Source organism: Ambystoma mexicanum, chromosome 5q (assembly GCF_040938575.1).
Source record: "Ambystoma mexicanum isolate Mex_15411 chromosome 5q, UKY_AmexF1_1, whole genome shotgun sequence".
NCBI classification, from domain to species: domain Eukaryota; kingdom Metazoa; phylum Chordata; class Amphibia; order Caudata; family Ambystomatidae; genus Ambystoma; species Ambystoma mexicanum.
The window spans coordinates 1322376029-1322397412 of record NC_090933.1 but is presented as its reverse complement, the minus strand read 5'-3'; the positions used below and the strand labels follow the sequence as shown (position 1 = coordinate 1322397412).

Sequence of the window (21384 nt, the reverse complement as noted above, 5' to 3'; positions counted from 1 at the left end):
AACTGTGGTCTGTTCTCTTGGGGTACTACAAGTCGTTTGTAGTCTCCAGGTGCAGACTCGGTCGGTTCACTGTAGAAGAGGCCATCTTCCCAGTGCAACCTGTATTTCCCAGGCTCTTGCCCTTCAGCATGAGCTTCTGCCTGGTGGCGAAGACCTTCCAGAGTTGGACATTCTCTCTGTCCCTTACTGAAGTCTGCCCTGTTGGGTCCACCTTCTGCCAGTAAAGACTGCAGCTCAGGATGGTCAACAGGATCCAGATCTCCAATGAGTTCCTGGCCTTCCATTAGCTCTTCCTCAGAGTCTAATTCTACCACACAGGGTTGTACCTCCCTCTCAGGCTCAGCTGGAGGTGATGTTACGGGTGTAACGTTGGACAACCGCGGGGAAGTCCTCGTTGGCTGCACTGAAGTGCTGGCTGCTGGTTTTCGGGGTAGAAGTTTTAGGTTTCCCTTTCGCTTCTGATTTCTTCGAGACAGCTGCCGACAATTCCAGTGGAGCAGGAGTGATTTCTTTCTTCATCATCTCCTGGAGAGTACCGCGCATGGTCCTCTCTCTTGCGGGTCTGGTTAGCTCCTGTAACCGTTTACTAGGAGGTCTGGGAGTATGCGATACAACTCCGAGAGTTTTCAAATCGTTACCCAACAGTACGCATCCTGGTACCACACTCTGTATGCTGACAGGTATCTTTACAGTCATGTCGTTACACTGGATGAGAACTGGTAATTGGGGAAGCATCTGCACAGGCCCTCCAGCTAACTTGGTGAGGCGTTTGGGTGCCTTAGCAACATCCTCGGCCTGAAAAAAAGATTTATCCACCACAGTTATGCTGACCCCAGTGTCCCTAATGGCAGGAGTCTCCTGACCATTCACCTGGACACTGTCCTTATAATACTCTTTAGTATTATCGGGGATAGAATTATAGACATCTAAATTCTGTTGTTCCCACAACCCCAGAGATACTAAAGAAACGCTGGCTGAGTCTCTGATGGGTTCATCAGCTAGCAGTAGAAAGTTTCCACTTGCCATTTGGGCTTCCTCCTCTGGAGCAAAGGCTAAGGAGACAAGCTGGACCCCTGAAGGTTTACCCTTACACCTGGGATCTCCTTTCACGTGGTCAGTCGAGCCACAAACAAAGCATTTACCGAATGCTTTCTGGAATGGTGGCTTGTTCTGGCCTCCTTCCAGTTTGGCACCAGAAGTCACACTATTCGGCTGCGGTTTTCCTTGTGGCTTACCCTTCTGGTTTTGTTTGGGGCCCTCTTTGGAATTTGAGTTATTCGAATTCTCTTTTGAGTCTTTTTTAGGCTGTTTTCCCTCATCCTTTTTCTGAGTTGCCGCAGAATCCTTATGAGTAGCCCTGTTGGCAACCCATAAATCAGCAGCCTTAGCCAGCTTCCGGGAATCCAATTCCTTCGAATCAGCCAAGTGCTGTCTGAGCTCAGGAGAAGAGCCATCATAAATAGACTCCAACATAAAAGGATTCTTCATACCCTCATAAGTGTTCACTTTGTAACCCTTAATCCATCCCTCTAAGTTCTTCAACCCTTCACTCACCCAGGTAGCTCAAGGGGTACCATCATGCTTTTTGAGGGTTCTAAACCTCTTAAGATACTGGGAAGGGGTCCTCCCAAATCTAGCTATCAAAGCTAGTTTCACACTTTCGTAATCCGTCTTATCCGCCTCCCCCAACTCCATTACCACATCAGTCGCAACAGGGGGGAGCCTAGAGAACAACCATGGAAGTAAATCATTCCCGGTGATGTCCTGGAGCCCATGATTGTACTCAAACAGCTTTAACCAATCCAACACATCCAATCTCGGTTCATACATACCCACTAATTCCTTCGGCATCCATGGTCTTTTGGGACTGGAGCTCCTAGAGGAACCAGAGGAGAGAGAAGCATTTTCCACAGACAACTTTTTCATCTCTAACTCGTGATTAAGTTCCATTTCCCTGAGTCTTAACTCAGCTTGCTTCTGCTCAGCCTGGGCATTCATCCGTCTGAACTCGAGCTCTTGGTTTCGTTCAGATTGAGCCAAGAACCGTTTGTATTCTAATTCGAGCTTCATTTTTTCAAGTTCAAAATAAGCAGGGTTACATGTGGGACCTGGTATGGGCCCCGTAGGTACAGCTGGTAAGGCAGGTAGAGGAGCAGGGGAGACAGTTTCGTTAGCCTCTCCTTCCTCTTCGGCCTCTTCATCACTATCATCAGAATTATGATTTAGATCAACACCATCACTGTTATCTACATTTGCTGGAGAAATTGGTTCCTCTGAACCAGTACCCAGACTTTGGTTCACCAGCAATCGCTCTATTAGTTCTAACTTCTTGCCCCTTACAGAAAGATTCTCTTGCCTACAGAGAGCTCGTAAACTCTCAGTATTTTCACCTGACAAGGATTCTTGACTGTAAGCTTCCATAGTAGACATGTTTTTGAAAGTTGCTTTTTAGTGCTAAGCTTTGTGGTTAGTTATCCTAAAGTGTCGAAAAGCACTCTAAACTGTATACTCAATACAAATCCCACCGCTGTACACCAGTGTTAGGCAGAAACCTGTGCAGTTCCCTCTGGGACCACTGCAAAAGATTTAGGACTACAGGTCTTTGGCAGTAAACCCACTTGGTAGCAGTCTGTACCACACATATTCACTTGGTAGCTGTGGCTGAGCAGTCAGACTTCCCTCAAGAAGAGTTAGACAGTATGTGGAGTATACAAAATAGGGCAATTCTACACAGTAAGACAAGCAAACACGCAACAAGGCTTCGGTGTAAAGATATAAAGGTATGTATTTATAACGACACATCTATATTAAACACTCTGGCACTAATATGGCAAACAACTTCAATCGCAATTACTATCAGAAAAGATCAATCCCCCTAACAATAGTTCGACAAGTCTAGGTTCAACGGCATCACTTATTTGCAGACAGAGGTGTATGCTTTCACCTAGATGGCACTCTAGTATACGTTAGGACGGGAGAGAAAAGGCGGGTTTAAGAAATCAACTCGATACCAATACTCGTAAGAACAAAGGTGCAAGGCAAGAAGACAAGAACCACTGTAGATTCCAAAAGTTCAGAGGCCCGGCCCACTCGGAGAGAGGCGAGGTGATATGTCCCAAAAAGTATCTTAGTGGAAATGCGTTCGAGTCTTTGTAGCTAATTGTTATCGGCTGATTGGACCAGTTCAGAACAACACGCTAGAGAAAGCTTGGAGGCAACCCTATGGAGAGGCGAGGATTAAGACACCTCACTCTATCCGGCAACAAGGGAAGCCAGGCGGACACAGTACCTTGTTTGTGGAGAGACAGCTCCGGCGGGGGCAGTTGTTCCTGGTGGTGGATGCACGTCCGGTCTTTTCCAAGAGAAGAGATGATCTCGTCGTCGAAGGAAAGTTGAAGATCGTTGCACCACCAGGGAAGAGACCAGCCGTGGAGTGCTCCGTCACAAGGCACCACCTTTTGGTCGCGGTACAGGGGTAGTGGTTATCCGGTTGCTGAGGGCTCTGCCCGGGCAATTCGACCACTGCGTCCTGGAGCGAAGAAAAAGCAAAGGGGACTGGTTGTTCCCACCAGTCAGGGGAAGAGACTCTCCGGCAGGGAGATCTCCTCTGTCATCGGGAAGTGGTTAGACGGTTCAGCAGGGCTCCACCGGAGGTGTCGTCGTTGCAGGTCGGCTCAGCTTTACCCTCTTCGGATTCTTAGGTCTTGTGGCGACTTCTGAAGATCCAGTCCCAAAAGCCCTGCTTTTATGCAGAAAACCCCCATTCATTCAGCCTAGCTGTCACTCAAAACACGCTAAGTGGTGAGCGGGGAGGCTCACCACTTGGGCCAATCACACCAGAGTGCGACCGGAGTTGGCAAGGCAACTCGGTCCAGGGTGCCTAAAACCCCCTCCCACACCCCTGTGGTAACCCAGACAGAATGGCACCACTTTGGAGGGCCTCTGTACAGGAGCCCGCCAAAAGTGGAACAAAAGGCTCAACCTTTGGTTTAGGAGTCACAGAGACGAACACAGACGCCATTTTAAAAACCGAGTTCTGGCAGAAAATACCATCCGATAGACTTATTTAAGATAAGTAAACCCGTGGTATGTTAGAGATTAATGAGGAAAAAGGTATCAATCTCCAACAATGGGAAGAATCCCATAGGGTTATATTCGGGGTCGAATATAACAAGTAGTTTCCACTGCCACCAGCCAAAACTCGACGAGGGGGGACGGGACAGTGCCCCCTCGAATAACAGACCCAGGAGTAATCGAATTACCCCTACTAGTACGTCCACAATAGGATGGTTTGTACTAGTTCTGTTAGTAAATTTAGGTCTAGTAAAGCCAATGGTGACTTTACATGCCCGGGGTGACAGTAGTCAGTCCCCAGGTATGGAGTCTATGATGGAGGTCCGCTAGGACGCCCCAGTGTTACGGCACGTAGGGTGCGGTGTAACACACATAGAAAAACATATGAGACCCTATGGAGTAAAAGACCCCATAGCCCATAGAACACATTGACATTCAAAGGAATTACACACATTCATGTCCAAGAGTGGGAGAAAAAGAGTCTCACTCTTGGCAGGATGGAAAAAAACAAACTCCAAAAATCCAGCAAAGCTGCTGGGGGACTCACTAGGTTAGGAAATTCAGCCTAAACAGAGAATTCTCCCTAACAGTCCTCACCCCCATTCTGACAGTCAGTTTGAGAAAATAAAAGCTCTCTCTGACAAGCCATTTCATATTTTGGCATCAGGGATATTCTCTTCCTTGAGGAAGACTACTCCCACAAAATCCTCCTGTTCCCCTGGGGCCCTTCTCCTCCCAGTGATCCTCTGGGCCAATACTAATCCTGTGAAATTCTCCTATTCCCCTTCTCCTCAAGGCTAATACTAATCCCGTGAAATTCTCCTGTTCCCCTGGGGCCCTTCTCCTTCCAGTGATCCTCCAGGCTAATACTAATCCTGTGAAATCCTCCGGTTTCCCTGGGCCCTCCTCCTCCCAGTGATCCTCCGGGCTAATACTAATCCCATGAAATCCTCCTGTTCCCCTGGGGCCCTTCTCCTCTCAGTGATCCTCTGGGCTAATACTAATCCTGTGAAATCCTCCTGTTCCCCTGGGGCCCTTCTCCTCTCAGTGATCCTCTGGGATAATACCGCCCCCAGGGTCAGGAAGCATCTGCCTTTCCCTGGCCTCCTGGGAGGATATTTTAGGTAGGGTTTTGTGAGCACCAACGCTCAATTGAGTCTGCTATGCGGTTCATGGCCTGCCGCAGTTGGGCCATTTCACTGCAGATTTGGTTGGTGCATGCCTCCATGTTCTCCCTCATCTGCTGTGCAAGTGTAGCAATGTCCTCCCTCAGGCGGACTGTCTCTGCCACATGTTGCCCTACTAGGCCACTCATCTCGGTCTGCCTCTGAAAGATGGACGAGAGGTCATGTCGCATGGTGGGTGCTGGTGGGATGGCTGATGCACCTGGATCCATTGCACTTGCATCAGGAGAGAATACCTGGGGGCTCCATGGCCCTTCAGGGGTGGGTGATTCTCCATGACTACCCGGACCTGAAGAGAACCTCGGGCTTGCCAGTAAGGGGCTTGTTGGTCTGGGGCGCTGGCTTTCATCATCAATGGCAGATGTTTCCTCCTCATCTGAAGGTGGGGCAGTGGCTGCTGCCTCACCCGTTGAGCTGGTGGCAGCAGAATGCTTTCCCTCGATGCTGCCTTCACCTGCTGGGAGACACACTTCCGTGGGTGCCACGACGGGAGCAGGCATGGCCTGTGGATGCGTGCAACTGGTGTTCCGGCTGCCTTTGTCCCTGTGGTCATGGTCACTCGTTCTGGCTGCCCTTGCGGATGTGGCGGTGTCCCCTGTGGCATCCCTCCTGGGTTTTTTGCTGGATGTGGGAGCAGGTGTGGAAGTGCGTGCCTCCTCAGTGTCAGTGTGTGATCCTGTACGGGTGAGAAATGTGGAAAACCATCAGTCATGGGTCGACCTGCCTTGAGCTAAATGAATACGTCATGCCGTTCTATGCATTTAGGGCTCTTTAGTGTGGATGCAGGTAATGGGGATGTTGGGTGGGTCATGCATGAATGGCTCTGTGTTGTACGGGTATGTGGTCATGGCATGCATGTTTGTTTGTGGCTGGATCCACGGCATTCATATGGACACATGATTGGGGGGAACATCACACTTGTTTGATGCATACACTCACCTCCATCGGACGAAATGGCCACGACATGCTCCATTTGTCCAACCCCCTCGATGGATTCCACCCCGATAGTTGATGCACACGTCTCCTCCCACTCAGTGAGCTTGATTGGCGATTCACTGCCTCCTCCTGTGCCCGTAGCCAGGTTGCGGTTACACGGAGCCGGAGGTTATCCCACCTCTTTCGGCAGTCTTTAACTGTGCGGGTTGTGGTGCCTACCGTGCTGACCTTGTGGGCTACCTCTTCCCAGATGGCCTTCTTCTTCACAATGGTCTCCCGACGCATGTCATTATTGAAGACCACCTGTGCATTTTCTGCTAGTGTCTGCGTGAGCATAAGGAGCTCCTCCTTGCTAAATTTCTCCTTGCGTTGCCGCTCAGATGATTTTTTAACGGCTTTGGGCATCTTTACGGTGTCCTTGGTGTATTTTCCAACGTGGTTCCTGGTAAGGTGTCCTGGATAAGGAGGATGGCAATGGTTTGTGTTTTTAAAGATGGCCGCCGTGCTCTTTCCCGTTCCGGTGCGATGACGCTATTTCCAGTTCCGCAAAATTACAGTAACCGCTATTTGCATGTGGCGGCAGGTCGGGAGTGCTAACAGCGCTTTCGACGATGCCGTTAAGGGACTTTTTGGGGACTTTTGCGGCATGGCGGTAGGCTCATTACCGGCATGGCAGTAGGCTCGTGCCCGCGATCTCGTAATGGCACGCAATTTGCGGCCTCTTGCGAGGGCGGACACGCTAATTACGCCATGCCGGTAATTGGCGATTTTTACCGCCTACCGTGTAATGAGGCCCATTATCCTTTTCACCATAGAATTCATTTGTTTAGAGTTCGAGGGTCAGAATAGTACTTTGGGCAAAGGGTGGTTTTGTTTTGGACTTCGGACACAGGCGGATCCCTAGTTTTGAGTTTAGGTAGGGATACTTTGCTAGTGCAGGGACAGCGAGGCCTTTTCCCAACCCAGTTGGTGTTATAACAAAAGTCTTCAGCCAGTCTAACTTATGTCCCAGTATTATTCCAGACTCCACAGTTAGCACAATCCTATCGAAAAGAAAGTTCATCCATCGCTTTTGAAAAGTGGCAGGTCATGCTAGCAAATGTTTATACAAAAACAGAAAATGTAGAGTGCGGATTTACTTGACTGGATTGATTACACTATTTTGTATCAATCCATTGATTTGTAAACACTTATCTTAATTTCCTCCATTTTTTCTTTAATGCTGATGAAGGTTAAGGTATGGAAGGGCACACCTTGCAAATTTGAACACAAGCACCAACTCATCTTTACCCCACCTCCTCCGTCACTACCACCTCCCACCATGTTCACCTCTTTCCCACTGATCCACTAAAACGATTACCATCTCCTTCACGTGACCCCACCTCCTCAGTCACGATCAGCTCCCTACATGATCATTTAAGACAACATTCCCATCACAGTGTCTCAAGTAATCAAGACTCTGGGCATGTATCTCGAACCTAGCCTTACCATGGATAGGCAGGTCAATGCCATCGCATCTTCCACAGCCTATCACTCTAATGATCAATGCATGTATCTCGAGCCTAGCCTTACCATGGATAGGCAGGTCAATGCCATCGCATCCTCCGCAGCCTATCACTCTAATGATCAATGCATGTATCTCGAACCCAGCCTTACCATGGATAGGCAGGTCAATGCCATCGCATCCTCCGCAGCCTATCACTCTAATGATCAATGCATGTATCTCGAGCCTAGCCTTACCATGGATAGGCAGGCGAATGCCATTGCATCTTCCACAGCCTATCACTCTAATGATCAATGCATGTATCTCGAGCCCAGCCTTACCAAGGATAGGCAGGTCAATGCCATTGCATCCTCCGCAGCCTATCACTCTAATGATCAATGCATGTATCTCGAGCCAAGCCTTACCATGGATAGGCAGGACAATGCCATTGCATCTTCCGCAGCCTATCACTCTAATGATCAATGCATGTATCTCGAGCCAGCCTTACCATGGATAGGCAGGTCAATGCCATTGCATCTTCCGCAGCCTATCACTCTAATGATCAATGCATGTATCTCGAGCCTAGCCTTACCATGGATAGGCAGGTCAATGCCATTGCATCTTCCGCAGCCTATCACTCTAATGATCAATGCATGTATCTCGAACCTAGCCTTACCATGGATAGGCAGGTCAATGCCATTGCATCCTCCGCAGCCTATCACTCTAATGATCAATGCATGTATCTGGAGCCCAGCCTTACCATGGATAGGCAGGTCAATGCCATTGCATCTTCCACAGCCTATCACTCTAATGATCAATGCATGTATCTCGAACCAGCCTTACCATGGATAGGCAGGTCAATGCCATTGCATCTTCCGCAGCCTATCACTCTAATGATCAATGCATGTATCTCGAGCCTAGCCTTAGCATGGATAGGCAGGTCAATGCCATTGCATCTTCCACAGCCTATCACTCTAATGATCAATGCATGTATCTCGAGCCTAGCCTTACCATGGATAGGCAGGTCAATGCCATTGCATCTTCCGCAGCCTATCACTCTAATGATCAATGCATGTATCTCGAGCCTAGCCTTACCATGGATAGGCAGGTCAATGCCATTGCATCTTCCGCAGCCTATCACTCTAATGATCAATGCATGTATCTCGAGCCTAGCCTTACCATGGATAGGCAGGTCAATGCCATTGCATCTTCCGCAGCCTATCACTCTAATGATCAATGCATGTATCTCGAGCCTAGCCTTACCATGGATAGGCAGGTCAATGCCATTGCATCTTCCGCAGCCTATCACTCTAATGATCAATGCATGTATCTCGAACCAGCCTTACCATGGATAGGCAGGTCAATGCCATTGCATCTTCCGCAGCCTATCACTCTAATGATCAATGCATGTATCTCGAGCCTAGCCTTACCATGGATAGGCAGGTCAATGCCATTGCATCTTCCGCAGCCTATCACTCTAATGATCAATGCATGTATCTCGAGCCTAGCCTTACCATGGATAGGCAGGTCAATGCCATTGCATCCTCCACAGCCTATCACTCTAATGATCAATGCATGTATCTCGAGCCAGCCTTACCATGGATAGGCAGGCGAATGCCATTGCATCTTCCGCAGCCTAGCACTCTAAACTGATCAATGCAATAAGGTCCTTCCTCTCCCAACAGAACTGCATCACCATCACAATGGCCATCATTGGTTCAAGGCTGGACTATTGCAATGCCCTCTTTGTTGGGACATCCCAGAAGAATCAGGCTAAACTCCAAATAGCTCAGAACAATGCCTTAGGGGCCGCAACAGGCATCTCACGCAGGGATCACATTTCTGGGGGCAGGAGGCAGGTACACTGGCTACCTGTCAAGGAAAGGATTGTCTTCAAAGCACTGGCCCATGTCGTCATGGCCTGGCGCCCCCCTACTTAGCACACAGGATCACCAAACAGACCTCCTCCAGACCATCTAGGTCTGCCTATGCCAATCCTATCACTGCACCTTCCACACGTAGAGCACGTGCTGGGGGTTCCAGTTTCCCCAACCAGGGCTGCAACATTTTGGAACACCCTCACAGCCCCGATCAGGATGATTGATTGTCATGCAGCTTTCCGGAAGGCCATCAACACCAGGCTATTTGTCTGAATGGCCCATCCCATCATGCTATGCATTCTTGTATCTGTATTCTTTATGTCACTAATTGACTGTTTGTTCTGTAAAGTAACTTATTAGCCTGTAACCAAGTAAACTGTATTAAGCATTTCTCCATGGGCCGCACTCCTATAACCCTCGAGCAAGCTCCCTTACATGTCCTTATAGTGCCTCAATGCCTGTGGGCTGTAGCACGCTCTCCAAATCCAAAAATAAAATAAATACATTCCAGCATAAATCTGGAATAGAGGTGGTCCCACTAATTAAAACAAATGAATCGCCTGTTTCAGGATGCAGTTTACACACAAAGTCAGGGAAAAAGATTTAACACAAATGGAGTTACTAACAATTTATTTTTAATGTGAACACAGTGGCATATTGGCTGAAGCTCAATATTCATTTCAACAGCATTTCACTCAGTGTATGAATCCTGGTGGGAGACTTTTACATTAGACATGTCAGTTTATCCAAGACCAGCTTTATTTTATAAACATTTTTGTCCACTATTCCTTCTTGGAATTTAGAGAACAGCTGTGATATCATTACACCCACAACTCTCATTTCAGACTGAAAGGCACCATTTAATTTCCAAATGTTCATGCCTTTTACTGTCTCACAACACAGAGGATATGTCTATTCCATTTGCCCTTTCTACTCTATTCACAAAATGTCACTTTTCTAAAATAAATGTCCACATAATTTGACACCTTCTCTGTGCCCTTCTCATCAAACCAATTTCTTTTAATTTAGTGTTTTAATAGTGGGCATGCACCCTCCCTTGTGTAATCACACCCCCACATGTCGATCCCAGGCTAGGGAACCATCTACTAATCCTAAATGCTCCAACAGAGATAGGCAATAGTGTAATACAGTACAGGGGATCCTGAGGAGAAAAGAAAACTGTAGTGCTGTAGAACATGCTACAAAAAATGGAAACACTGCAGCATTCATCAAGGATGGCACTCCAGGTGAGGCATGCATTTCTTGGAAACGGGCTTCTAGAGTAATATTGGAGATTCCAGTTTTATGGATGCCATTATCCATGTTTTCCCTTTGCAAAACAGTCTTTGCACATGTGTTGTGCCAAGCTTAGTCTAAATGCCATGTGAGAATATAGCCTTCTCCATTTTTATTATTCAGGAGGGCTCCCAATAATTTACATTTGCAGTATTTTAATCCCTATGTGTTGATGTTGAGAGTAAAATTACCATATGGGGTTGTACAAATGTAATTCCCAGTAGAGGCATTTCTAAAGGATTCCTTCCTGCCACAGTTTACTCATTTATGATATCCATATGCCAGTGCAGCTGTTCTCTAGAAACATTTATGCCAGCAGGGAGGTTGGCCGGCTCTGTGTCTGGTCCGTCCAAAGCCTCTATGTGCTTTGCACCAGGAACAACATTGAGGCCAGTGTAAGTAATGGAGCCATGCCCCATGACCTCCGTTCCTTTTTCCTCATTCATGACTAAACGTGAGCTTGCCAGAGACCAGATATCCAGTTCCATTCATAGTAATTAGTATGTATTGGTAAGCACATGAACAATTTTATAAGTTAAAGGGACACACCCATTTATTTATTTTAGAATCAAGACTATGGGCACTATTATAACTTTGGTGGTAGGGTGTGAACGGTGCCGTTATGGAACCGGCACCGTTCACACTGTACCGCCAAAGTATGAGTTTTACTCGCGGGTGCCTGACAGCCCACCAGGTCTGACCTGGCGGGCTGTGCGGCACCCACGAGCAAAACTTGTGGATGCACCGGCACCGTTATTAACGGTGCTGATGCATCCATGCTCCCCATCTCCGGGAGTGCGGTAACACTGCCACCCGCGAATGGGCAATTACTGGCCCATTCAACTCATTATGGGCCGGTAATTGCCCATTCGCGGGTGACGGTGCCGGAGGCTGGCAGTAGCCAACCTCGCCATACAGGCACGGCTACCGCCAACCTCGTAATGAGGTCCTATTCTACTACACAGCAGTTACCAAGCGTTAGCATGAAAGAGAAAAGTTGAAGAGGGGCCATTAAGAATCACTGCAAAAAGGGAGTATACAAATTTGACTAATTTTTGATTCAGTGCTGGTAAATAAGACGGACCTTATGACTAAAGCAGTTCCCACATTCAATGCAGTTATGCATTTTCTTTTAACTGCATGTGTTCTCTGGTGGCTAATGAGATGTCCCTTCCAAGCAAACCCTTTCCCACATACAATGCATTCTTAAGGTTTCTCACCTGTATGTGTTCTCTGGTGCTTACTAAGAACTCCCTTTGAAGCAAACCCTTTCCCGCATTCAGTGCACTCATAAGGTTTCTCACCTGTATGTGTTCTCTGGTGGATAGTAAGTTGTTCTTTCCGAGCAAACCCATGTCCACATTCAGTGCACTCATAAGGTTTCTCACCTGTATGTGTTCTCTGGTGGTTAATAAGATGTCCCTTCTCAGCAAACTCTTTCCTACATTCAGTGCACTCATACGGTTTCACACCTGTATGTGTTCTCTGGTGCCTAATAAGTTGTCCTTTCTGAGCAAACCCTTTCCCACATTCAGTGCACTCATAAGGTTTCTCACCTGTATGTGTTCTCTGATGCTCACTAAGAACTCCCTTTGTAACAAACCAATTCCCACATTCAGTGCACTCATAAGGTTTCTCACCCGTATGTGTTCTCTGGTGGATGGTAAGATCTCCTTTCTGAGCAAACCCAATTCCACATTCAATGCACTCATAAGGCTTCTCACCTGTATGCGTTCTCTGGTGGATAGTAAGTTCTGGCTTTGTAGCAAACCCTTTCCCACATTCAGTGCACTCATAAGGCTTCACACCTGTATGTGTTCTCTGGTGCATAGTAAGTTGTCCTTTCTGAGCAAACCCATTTCCACATTCAATGCACTCATAAGGCTTCTCACCTGTATGCGTTCTCTGGTGGATAGTAAGTTGTCCTTTCCGTGCAAACCCTTTCCCACATTCAATGCACTCATAAGGCTTCTCACCTGTATGTGTTCTCTGGTGGATAGTAAGACCTCCCTTTGTAGCAAACCCTTTCTGACATTGAATGCACTCATAAGGTTTCTCACCTTTATTCATTTGCTGGTGGCTGATAACTGTATCATGCAAATGGACGTCATTATCAAATTCAGTGCACTGATACGGTTTTTCACCTATCTTCTCATGTGGGCAGTAAGTATGAGCTTGAGATGTCAATTGTTCCCACATTTTGTCCATGTGTAACGTGTCTTGGCAGTTTATTTTGTCAGGTTCTCTTAAGCGGAGCCCATTCAATTAACCATTTCCAAATTCAGAGCACAAATGAAAAATGCTTTTCTTACTGCACATTGTCATTTTCATGCTAGATATACCTCTCCCCTAGGATTTACAGAATGAACACGTTTGGTTACTGGATGTTACCACAAAGGGGTTGGATGGATGGAAGCCATCATGTATCAACAGGCTTCGCAATCCCAGTTCCTATTTACTCTGAAAAGGCAACTTGACCCCACATTTGTGCACTTCTAAGATGCTTGGAAATTGTATATTCCAACAATGAAGCTTTTCACTGCAATAGTCCAGAGAATCGAACCATCACTGTTGTTACATTTCTGGGGCAGTCACCTATTAACATAAAAGGAGAAGCACATTATTAGTTTTAATACGTTCACAATCGCAGGCAGCACATGTAACAAGACTCTACTCAGTAGTAGTGATGTGAACTCCTCCCGTAGTAACTTATTTGACTTTGAAGTGCCATCTATTGGGAAAAGGCACCCTAATAGGTGGCAGAGAAGTGGTGCTCCAATGGGAACATTTAGTGGAACAGAGGTAACATGCAGCAGGAATAATGCGATTCATTTTTATTTAGAAATGTTTTGCATCCAAAACACTAGGGAAAAACACAGGCTTGGTGAACAAACATTTTAAATGCATATTTTATATATTTATTCAGAAATGGCTAAATTAGCACATGGAAGCTCCCAATTTCCATACACAAACGATTAAAAGGCAGGCGTTTGCCACCAATCGGGCGCTTGTTTGACTGGAACAGTCCATTATGTAATCACTGATGACTTGTGTATTGGCCCAAACATGAATAATATAACCCAACAGCACAATCGAGGAAACAAGGACAGAATTGTGATTTAAAAGGGAAAGCACCAATCTCTTCCCATGGTGAGAATGGCACAGGCCATGCTGCCACTATATTCAAAACATTATGCCTCATTACACGGAAGGCAGTAAGGGTTAACGGTCACCGGTAAGGGTACCGGTGACCATTAACCCTTACCGCCATACTACGAGGTCCCTTTGCCCCCCAAAGGGACTTTGGGGGCAATTATGGTACCGCAATTTGTGGTACCGTAATTGCCGCCTTCCCCATTCCCACTGAGCCCTATGGGGGCTCAAATGGGAATGCGGAAGGGCCTTGGTGAATGGGGAATTACCGCCCCGCCAACCGTGGAATGGGGCAGTAATTCCCCATTTCCCAAGGCGGAATCGGTAAAATACCGGCGTCCGTGTAATGAGGCCCATTGACTTTAAACCTAGATAAGCTTATTTTTTCTGTCAATCCTGGAGATGAGGGATGGATTTGGAGTTTGTGTCAGAGACCAAAAGAATATAATGTATGAAAGACTCTGTGAACTCCACAATATCACCCCATTTGCATTCATAATTTTTTATATAAATGCCCCCTTGCCAAGAACTACATTTAATTGGCCAGAGGGATCCCACTTCCGTTTCCCTGTTCAAAATACCACAGTATTGTTGGGTGTAAATGGGTATGTTACCAGGCTCCTCTAACCCAACCCAGACCACTTTTTGTGGATTCTGATCCTTGCACCTTAGGTTGAATCTCAGCATGCCCTTGTACCCTCTCTGCTGTGACCAAAAACTGCTTTCATCACATCCCTAGTAACTAATGGAGATGTTGCCCATCGCAATTGATATCCACAAATTGATGCCACCATTTAGTGATTACACACATTATTCCTATTGATCTACTGTGGCAATGCTACTCCAGGGGAATCTGCTCAACATAATCCCACAGATCCATGACCTAAAAGGGCTAGAATTCCAAAGCCTGCATCTCTTGCAACCCATATGGCAGTGACCCTGGAATAAGATGTATGTACGTGTGAATAGTATGCATAACCCCAACTGTCCACCTGTTGGTCTGCCAGACCTACATTTATTGTGGGTCTAGTGTAGGTATTGTGTGTCTAGTGTAGGTATTGTGTGTCTAGTGTAGGTATTGTGTGTCTAGTGTAGGTAGCCATCACAATAGTATATGCGAGAACCTTTGAGCGTTCCAGTATGGGGGGACAAACACCAGTTTGAGGTGACACGACGAAATCATTTTTTTGGGAGTGCTCTATGCTCGGAGTGGATAATCCTTAGACGACAAGCTCCCCCTAATCTGCTCTCAAGTGTGTCATCTGTGTAGCCACCACCTTAGGCTGTGCGAGATTACCCACCCTTCAGAAGCAACACCTCTGTTTATTTATCATCTTCCTTTACCACAAAGTTGACTAGTCTAGTCAAAAAAGTTGCCCTACTTCATACCTGGATCGCAACAACTCTTGACGACATTGCCAAAGAAAAGCCCTTCACCCCATCACGCAAGAAAACTACAGAAAAATGGTTCACCCCACTACTCAAAGCCATTAAAAGCAAAAACCGAAAACTAGAATCTGAATGGAGGAACAACAACACCGCAAACAAATTGAAATACCTACAACAGATCCGTGCATATAAAAAGGAAATACAAAAAGTGAAGAGGAAACATTACGACAACCGAATCTTCAGAGCACCAAACGCTCAAAAAGAACTATTCAAAATCATAAACGAAATAAAAAACCCACCGGCCTGCAACAACATGCCAATCCCATCGACGAAACTTTGCAAGGACCTCGGAGACCACTTCAAAAACAACATAACCTCCGTCCAACACACCATACAAAACAGACCAAGCGTTCACAGCTCAAACCCCACCAACACAGACGAGGAACACACAAACAAACTATGAAACTTCCCAGAAATATCAGTTGAGGCTTTCGTCAAACTGGTAAACCAAAGCAACAAATCGGGCTCTCCTGAAGACCCTTGCCCCCCGGACATATACAAAACAATTCTCAAACAAGGAACCCCCATGGAATACCACAGGAACCTCCTCAACCTCTCAATCTCAACAGGTAAAGTACCGCAGGCCTTCATATCGGTTTACATCAAGTCACTAATCAAAGACACAACAGGAAACGTAGAGGACTTATCTAGCTATAGACCCATCTCCAACATACCCTACATAGCCAAACTGCTAGAAACGTATGTCTACCAAATAACCCAAGAATTCATAGAAGAGCATTGCCTACTAGACCAGGCACAAGTTGGCTTCAGACCTATGAGAGGAACAGAATCGGCTCTCCTCTCAATATGGGACGACCTAAAAACAAACGCAGACGCAGACAACAGCACCGCCCTGATTCTCCTTGATCTGTCTGCAGCCTTTGACACTGTCAACCATGCCCTCCTCATAAAGAGATTAGAAGGACTAGGGATAACAATCACTGCCCTACTATGGATCAAATCCTTCCTAACAAACAGAAAAGAAACAATATGGATGAAACCTTGTAAAACCAAACCCAGAGTCTCCACGTGCGGAGTACCACAAGGATCATCCTTCTCCCCGCTTCTATTCAACATCTACATGTACCTATTAATCAAACTCATCAAGAAACACGGCCTCACATGCTACAACTACGCCGACGATAATCAAATAATCTTCAACACACAAGACACCCGAGAAGAAAATACCACACTAGAGAATTGCCTTTGTGACATATTCAACTGGATGAATCTCAACCATCTCAAAATCAACCCAGGCAAAACAGAGATAATGATTGTTTCAAAAAAGGGAGGAGACATCAACTACATCCCCTGGCCAAGAGAGCTCGGCACCACACCAGAACCATCATCAACTGTAAAAAACCTAGGGGTCCTGATGGATAACAACCTCATTCTGGAGCCACAAGTAAACTCGGTAATCAAGAAATGTTTCTTCCTCCTGCGAGCAGCAAAAAGGATCCTACCGTTCCTGTCATTCGCCAACAAAACACTTACCATCATCGCTCTGATCATGTCCAGAGTGGACTATGCCAATAGCCTATACCTGGGCATGCCCGAACGACTTCTAAAAAAAACTGCAACGCATACAAAATGCTGCAGCCAGACTCCTCCTCAAGCTACCCAGAAGAGAACACATCACACCCGTGCTAAAAATACTACACTGGCTACCACTGAAACAGCAAATAAAGTTCAAGGCCATGTGCTTCACGCACAGAGCAATACACAAACAAGGCGCAGAATTCCTAAGCGACAAACTACGCCTACACCAACCGACAAGAACACTAAGATCAAGCACCGACATACGCCTGGTACCAAAACCCTACAACAGAAAAAAACTTGGAGGATCGTCTTTCTCTCACCAGGCACCCAAAACCTGGAATGACCTACCTAAGAATACACGGAATACAACAAAACACCTAGCATTCAGGAAACTCCTCAAATCATGGCTCTTCAAAGCGTAACCACAACGGAGACGCACTAGAATGCCCAGACATTAAAACAATGACAAAAATAACTCCAACCTCGACCACTCTCAAATTGGACAAACACTCAAACCAAAGAACCAACCACTCGACAGAGCATAAGACATCATGGAAAATAGCCACAAAGGAAGGCTGAAGAGACTGACCACATACCTAGACCCACACGAAAGCCCAATTGACTCTCCCACTCATACGTACCGGACGAACATATCCAGACCGGCAGACGCCTCTAGATAGACGTTGGTGTCATGCCTTCAGACTCACCCAATCAGGATCGCGTGGTATGCAGGCGGCGGAGAGAAACGTGGACCCCTCCCGCGATCACCTCCGTTCGACCTTTAGGGGGACGCTGCGCTCCGAGGCATCCCTGGCGTCGCTTTCCACGCCTGCATTGGGGATTGCCTTGGAGACTGCAGGCGCGGAGGGGAGCGCCACTCCATGCTGCGGTCCTCCGCTCGACACGGATTGTCACAAAGAAGGGGTCACGTGACACGGCCTCCAGGAAACAGGCACCAGATGAACCAGTGGGTCACGTGACCAAGTGAATGATCACATGACCAGGAAATCGTCCACGATTGGCCAGCGAAGCAGGAAGACTGCAATAAAAGGGGCTTGGCCTTTGCACACATTGCTTCTCAGCTGATCTCTTGGCTTTTAGCGATTTTCTGCATTTCTGAACTTCATGGTTATCGAATTCTTGGATTTTGGACTTCGTTTTCTCTTCTGGATTCCCTCAATTTTGACGCTTGGATTCTTACTGACCTGTATACCTGGATTACCTGAACTTTGGACCGATTCTTGGATTGTTTATAGATTGACCTTTGGATTTGGCGCTTGGTAAACCTTCAGCTACCGTTTGTCTGAACTCTTGGAACTCTGTCAAGTACTGTTTACCTTCAATCAGACCCTCTCCTCTCCCTTCAGATCCCGTGATCCCATCCTCTCCTCTGCACCACCCATCTGACCCCAGGGGGGGAATACAGCTAGGTTCAAGGCACTCATCATTCACCTCAAGGGTAGGTCTTTCTTATTATTATCTGTTTATGTTTGTTGTGAATACCGTGTAGCCACTAGCTAACCTGGTATTTTCTTTGCAGCCACCCGGGACCTGGTGTTTCCTGTTTACCTCCCCACCGGTGGCTCCAATAACCGGTCAGCGAGTATTTTTACCCCTCTCTGACTGGTGCTTGGGGACGGAGGTATACTAATCCACATGGACCTCAGGATTTGACAGACTGAGAAGCCTTTTTACCACTGGATTATGGATACCTCTGCCGGGGACCTGGTGGCTGCCCTTGTATAAGCAATCACTGTCTTAAGGGCTGATATGACAGCCGCTAATACGGCTATTCATCAGCGGTTAGATGCCTTAGAAAGTGAAAGACATGCCTTACCACCAGATGAGGAGTTTGGAGATGTACCCGAACAGGCTACACCGCCTGTAGGGGCAGTGGCACCAGCCCCAGTCTACGTCCCCACCCCATTTCCCTTGGCAGCCCCCGAGAAATTCCAGGGTGACCCACGTAAATTTCACACTTTCCTGAATACTAAGGCGGCCTTCACTTTATCTCATTTAAGCGGCATTGCCGCTACGTGGGTGAATCCCCTGTTGGAGAATAATAGCCCCATTTTGTACGATTTTGATAGGCTGGTGGCAGAAATGACTAAGGTTTTTGACACACGAAATAAAGCACAAACACGGGACCTAGAATTTCTAGATTTGACCCAAGGAAAAACCACCTTAATAGAATACATAACCTGATTTAACCAACTGTCTGTCTAAAACTGCCTGGCCAGAAGAAAAAAAGGCAGTTGTATTCTATAAAGGTCTCAGTGAACGTATGAAGGACGCTCTGTCCGTTATACCTACATTACCTACCCAATACCCTGAATTGGTTGACTTGGCCCTACAAGTTGATGCCCGGTTCAATGAGAGAAACACTGAAACCAAGAGAACAAATCCGGTATTTTCCCTAAGCTCGACCTCTACAGAACAAACTAGCGAACCCATGCAAATAGGGGGAATACACAGTCCCATATCGCCCTTAGAGAGAGAACGACGCAGACAGGCTAATGCTTGTTTTTACTGCAGAGTGTCAGGTTATTTCGTCAAGGAATGCCCCCAAAGGCCCAAACAAAGAGCAACGGGTTTTCCAAAGGCTCGTCCTTAGATAAGGGGGCGCAGACGAGCCTACCAGTACAACCGTACGTACCCCCTTCATTGCCGGATTCAACCCGGCCCTTGTTCCTTCCGGCACTTTTTTTTTTCCTCTGACAACGTCAAACACCAGGTACACTTGGTCATCGATTCAGGGGCGACAGGTAATTACGTTGGCAGTGCTTTGGCTGCGTCCCTAAATCTCCCATTACAGAATAAAAAACACCCAGAACCTGTACAAGCGGTAGATGGTTCTCTGTTGATTTCGGGCCCTATCAGACAACAGACGGCCCCAGTAACTCTCATAGTGCAGGACACACACCAGGAAATCCTTAGTTTTGACTTGATAACGACTCCTCAATACGGTATTATCCTTGGTATCCCCTGGTTACGCACACATAATCCGCTCATTACCTGGACCTTGGGCTCTATTTCTTTCGAATCTTTGTTCTGTCAGGAACATTGTTTGTTATCCCCAGAAAAGGTAACGACACCGGCACAAGCGCTTGGGGCATTAGCTCATTTGTCGATACAAGAACCACAAATGGAGGTTGACACCCCTAGGCATGTGGTCGGTCTGGTCTCGGCCCAGATACCCTCGCAATATCATGACTTTCTGGAAGTGTTTGATAAAAAATCCTCTGAACACTTACCCCCGCATCGTCCCTTTGATTGTCCTATAGATCTGGAACCAGGGGCTCTCGTGCCCCACGGGCGCATCTACTCCCTTTCAGCATCAGAAGATCTGATTCTTAAAGAGTACATACAACATTCTTTACGTTTAGGCCACATCAGACCCTCACAGTCTATTGCAGCCAGTCCTATTTTCTTTGTACCCAAGAGGGAAGGCGACCCTCGCCCTTGTATTGACTATTGTCGTTTGAACAACATCACGATCATGAATAGATACCCCATACCACTTATCACCCCGCTGTTAGATCGTCTCACACATGCCACTATCTTTACCAAGCTCAATCTACGAGGGGCGTATAATCTCATACGAAAAGGGGATGAATGGAAGACAGCTTTTTGTACCAAATGCGGCCTCTTTGAATATACTGTCATGCCCTTTGGGCTATGTAACGCACCCGCAACCTTTCAAAGGTTTATGAATGAAATTTTCCACGATATCATAGATAACTATGTGGTGGTATATTTGGATGATATTTTGGTATTCTCTCAATCACACCAAGAACATGTCACTCATGTACGAGAAGTCCTGAGTCAGCTGCGCACTCACTCCCTTTACGCTAAACCAGAAAAATGCCTATTTCACGCCAAGGAAGTAGACTTCCTAGGTTTTCACATCACACCTGGCGGCCTGGCTATGAATTCAACCAAGATCCCTGCAGTCGCAGACTGGCCCATTCCACAAACTGGCAAGGAAGTGCAGTCATTCCTTGGCTTCGCCAACTTCTACAGGCGATTTATTGCAGGGTTTTCGACCTTGGCTGCCCCCTTAACTCAACTCACTAGCCCCGTACCCCGTTTGTTTGGTCCTCTTCTCAACAAAATGCTTTCCTGGCTCTCAAGACGGCCTTCACCACAGCCCTTATTTTACAGCATCCTAATCCAGATCGCCCTTTTATTCTTGAAGCTGATGCCTCTTCCTATGCTTTGGGAGCTGTCTTATCTCAATCATGCCCATCCACAGGTCTCCTACATCTGGTTGCCTTTCATTCCCGAAAATTCACACAGGCTGAAATCCATTACACAGTCACAGAGAAATAACTTCTCTCCATTAAAGATGCCTTCCAAGTCTGGCGCCACCACCTGCTTGGGGCAAAAC

General features: G+C 46.8%; 1 protein-coding gene across 1 annotated transcript in view; it reads right to left on the bottom strand.

The window, feature by feature from the left end:
* Nucleotides 1–10170: 10170 nt before the first annotated feature.
* Nucleotides 10171–21384, bottom strand: part of LOC138498520 (zinc finger protein 268-like) — a 274979-nt gene continuing 263765 nt past the window's right edge. Inside the window, exon 5 of the mRNA XM_069622300.1 lies at nucleotides 10171–12745. Coding sequence (XP_069478401.1) covers nucleotides 12060–12745 — 686 coding nt within the window. The 3' untranslated portion in view covers nucleotides 10171–12059. The remainder of the gene's footprint in view (nucleotides 12746–21384) is intronic.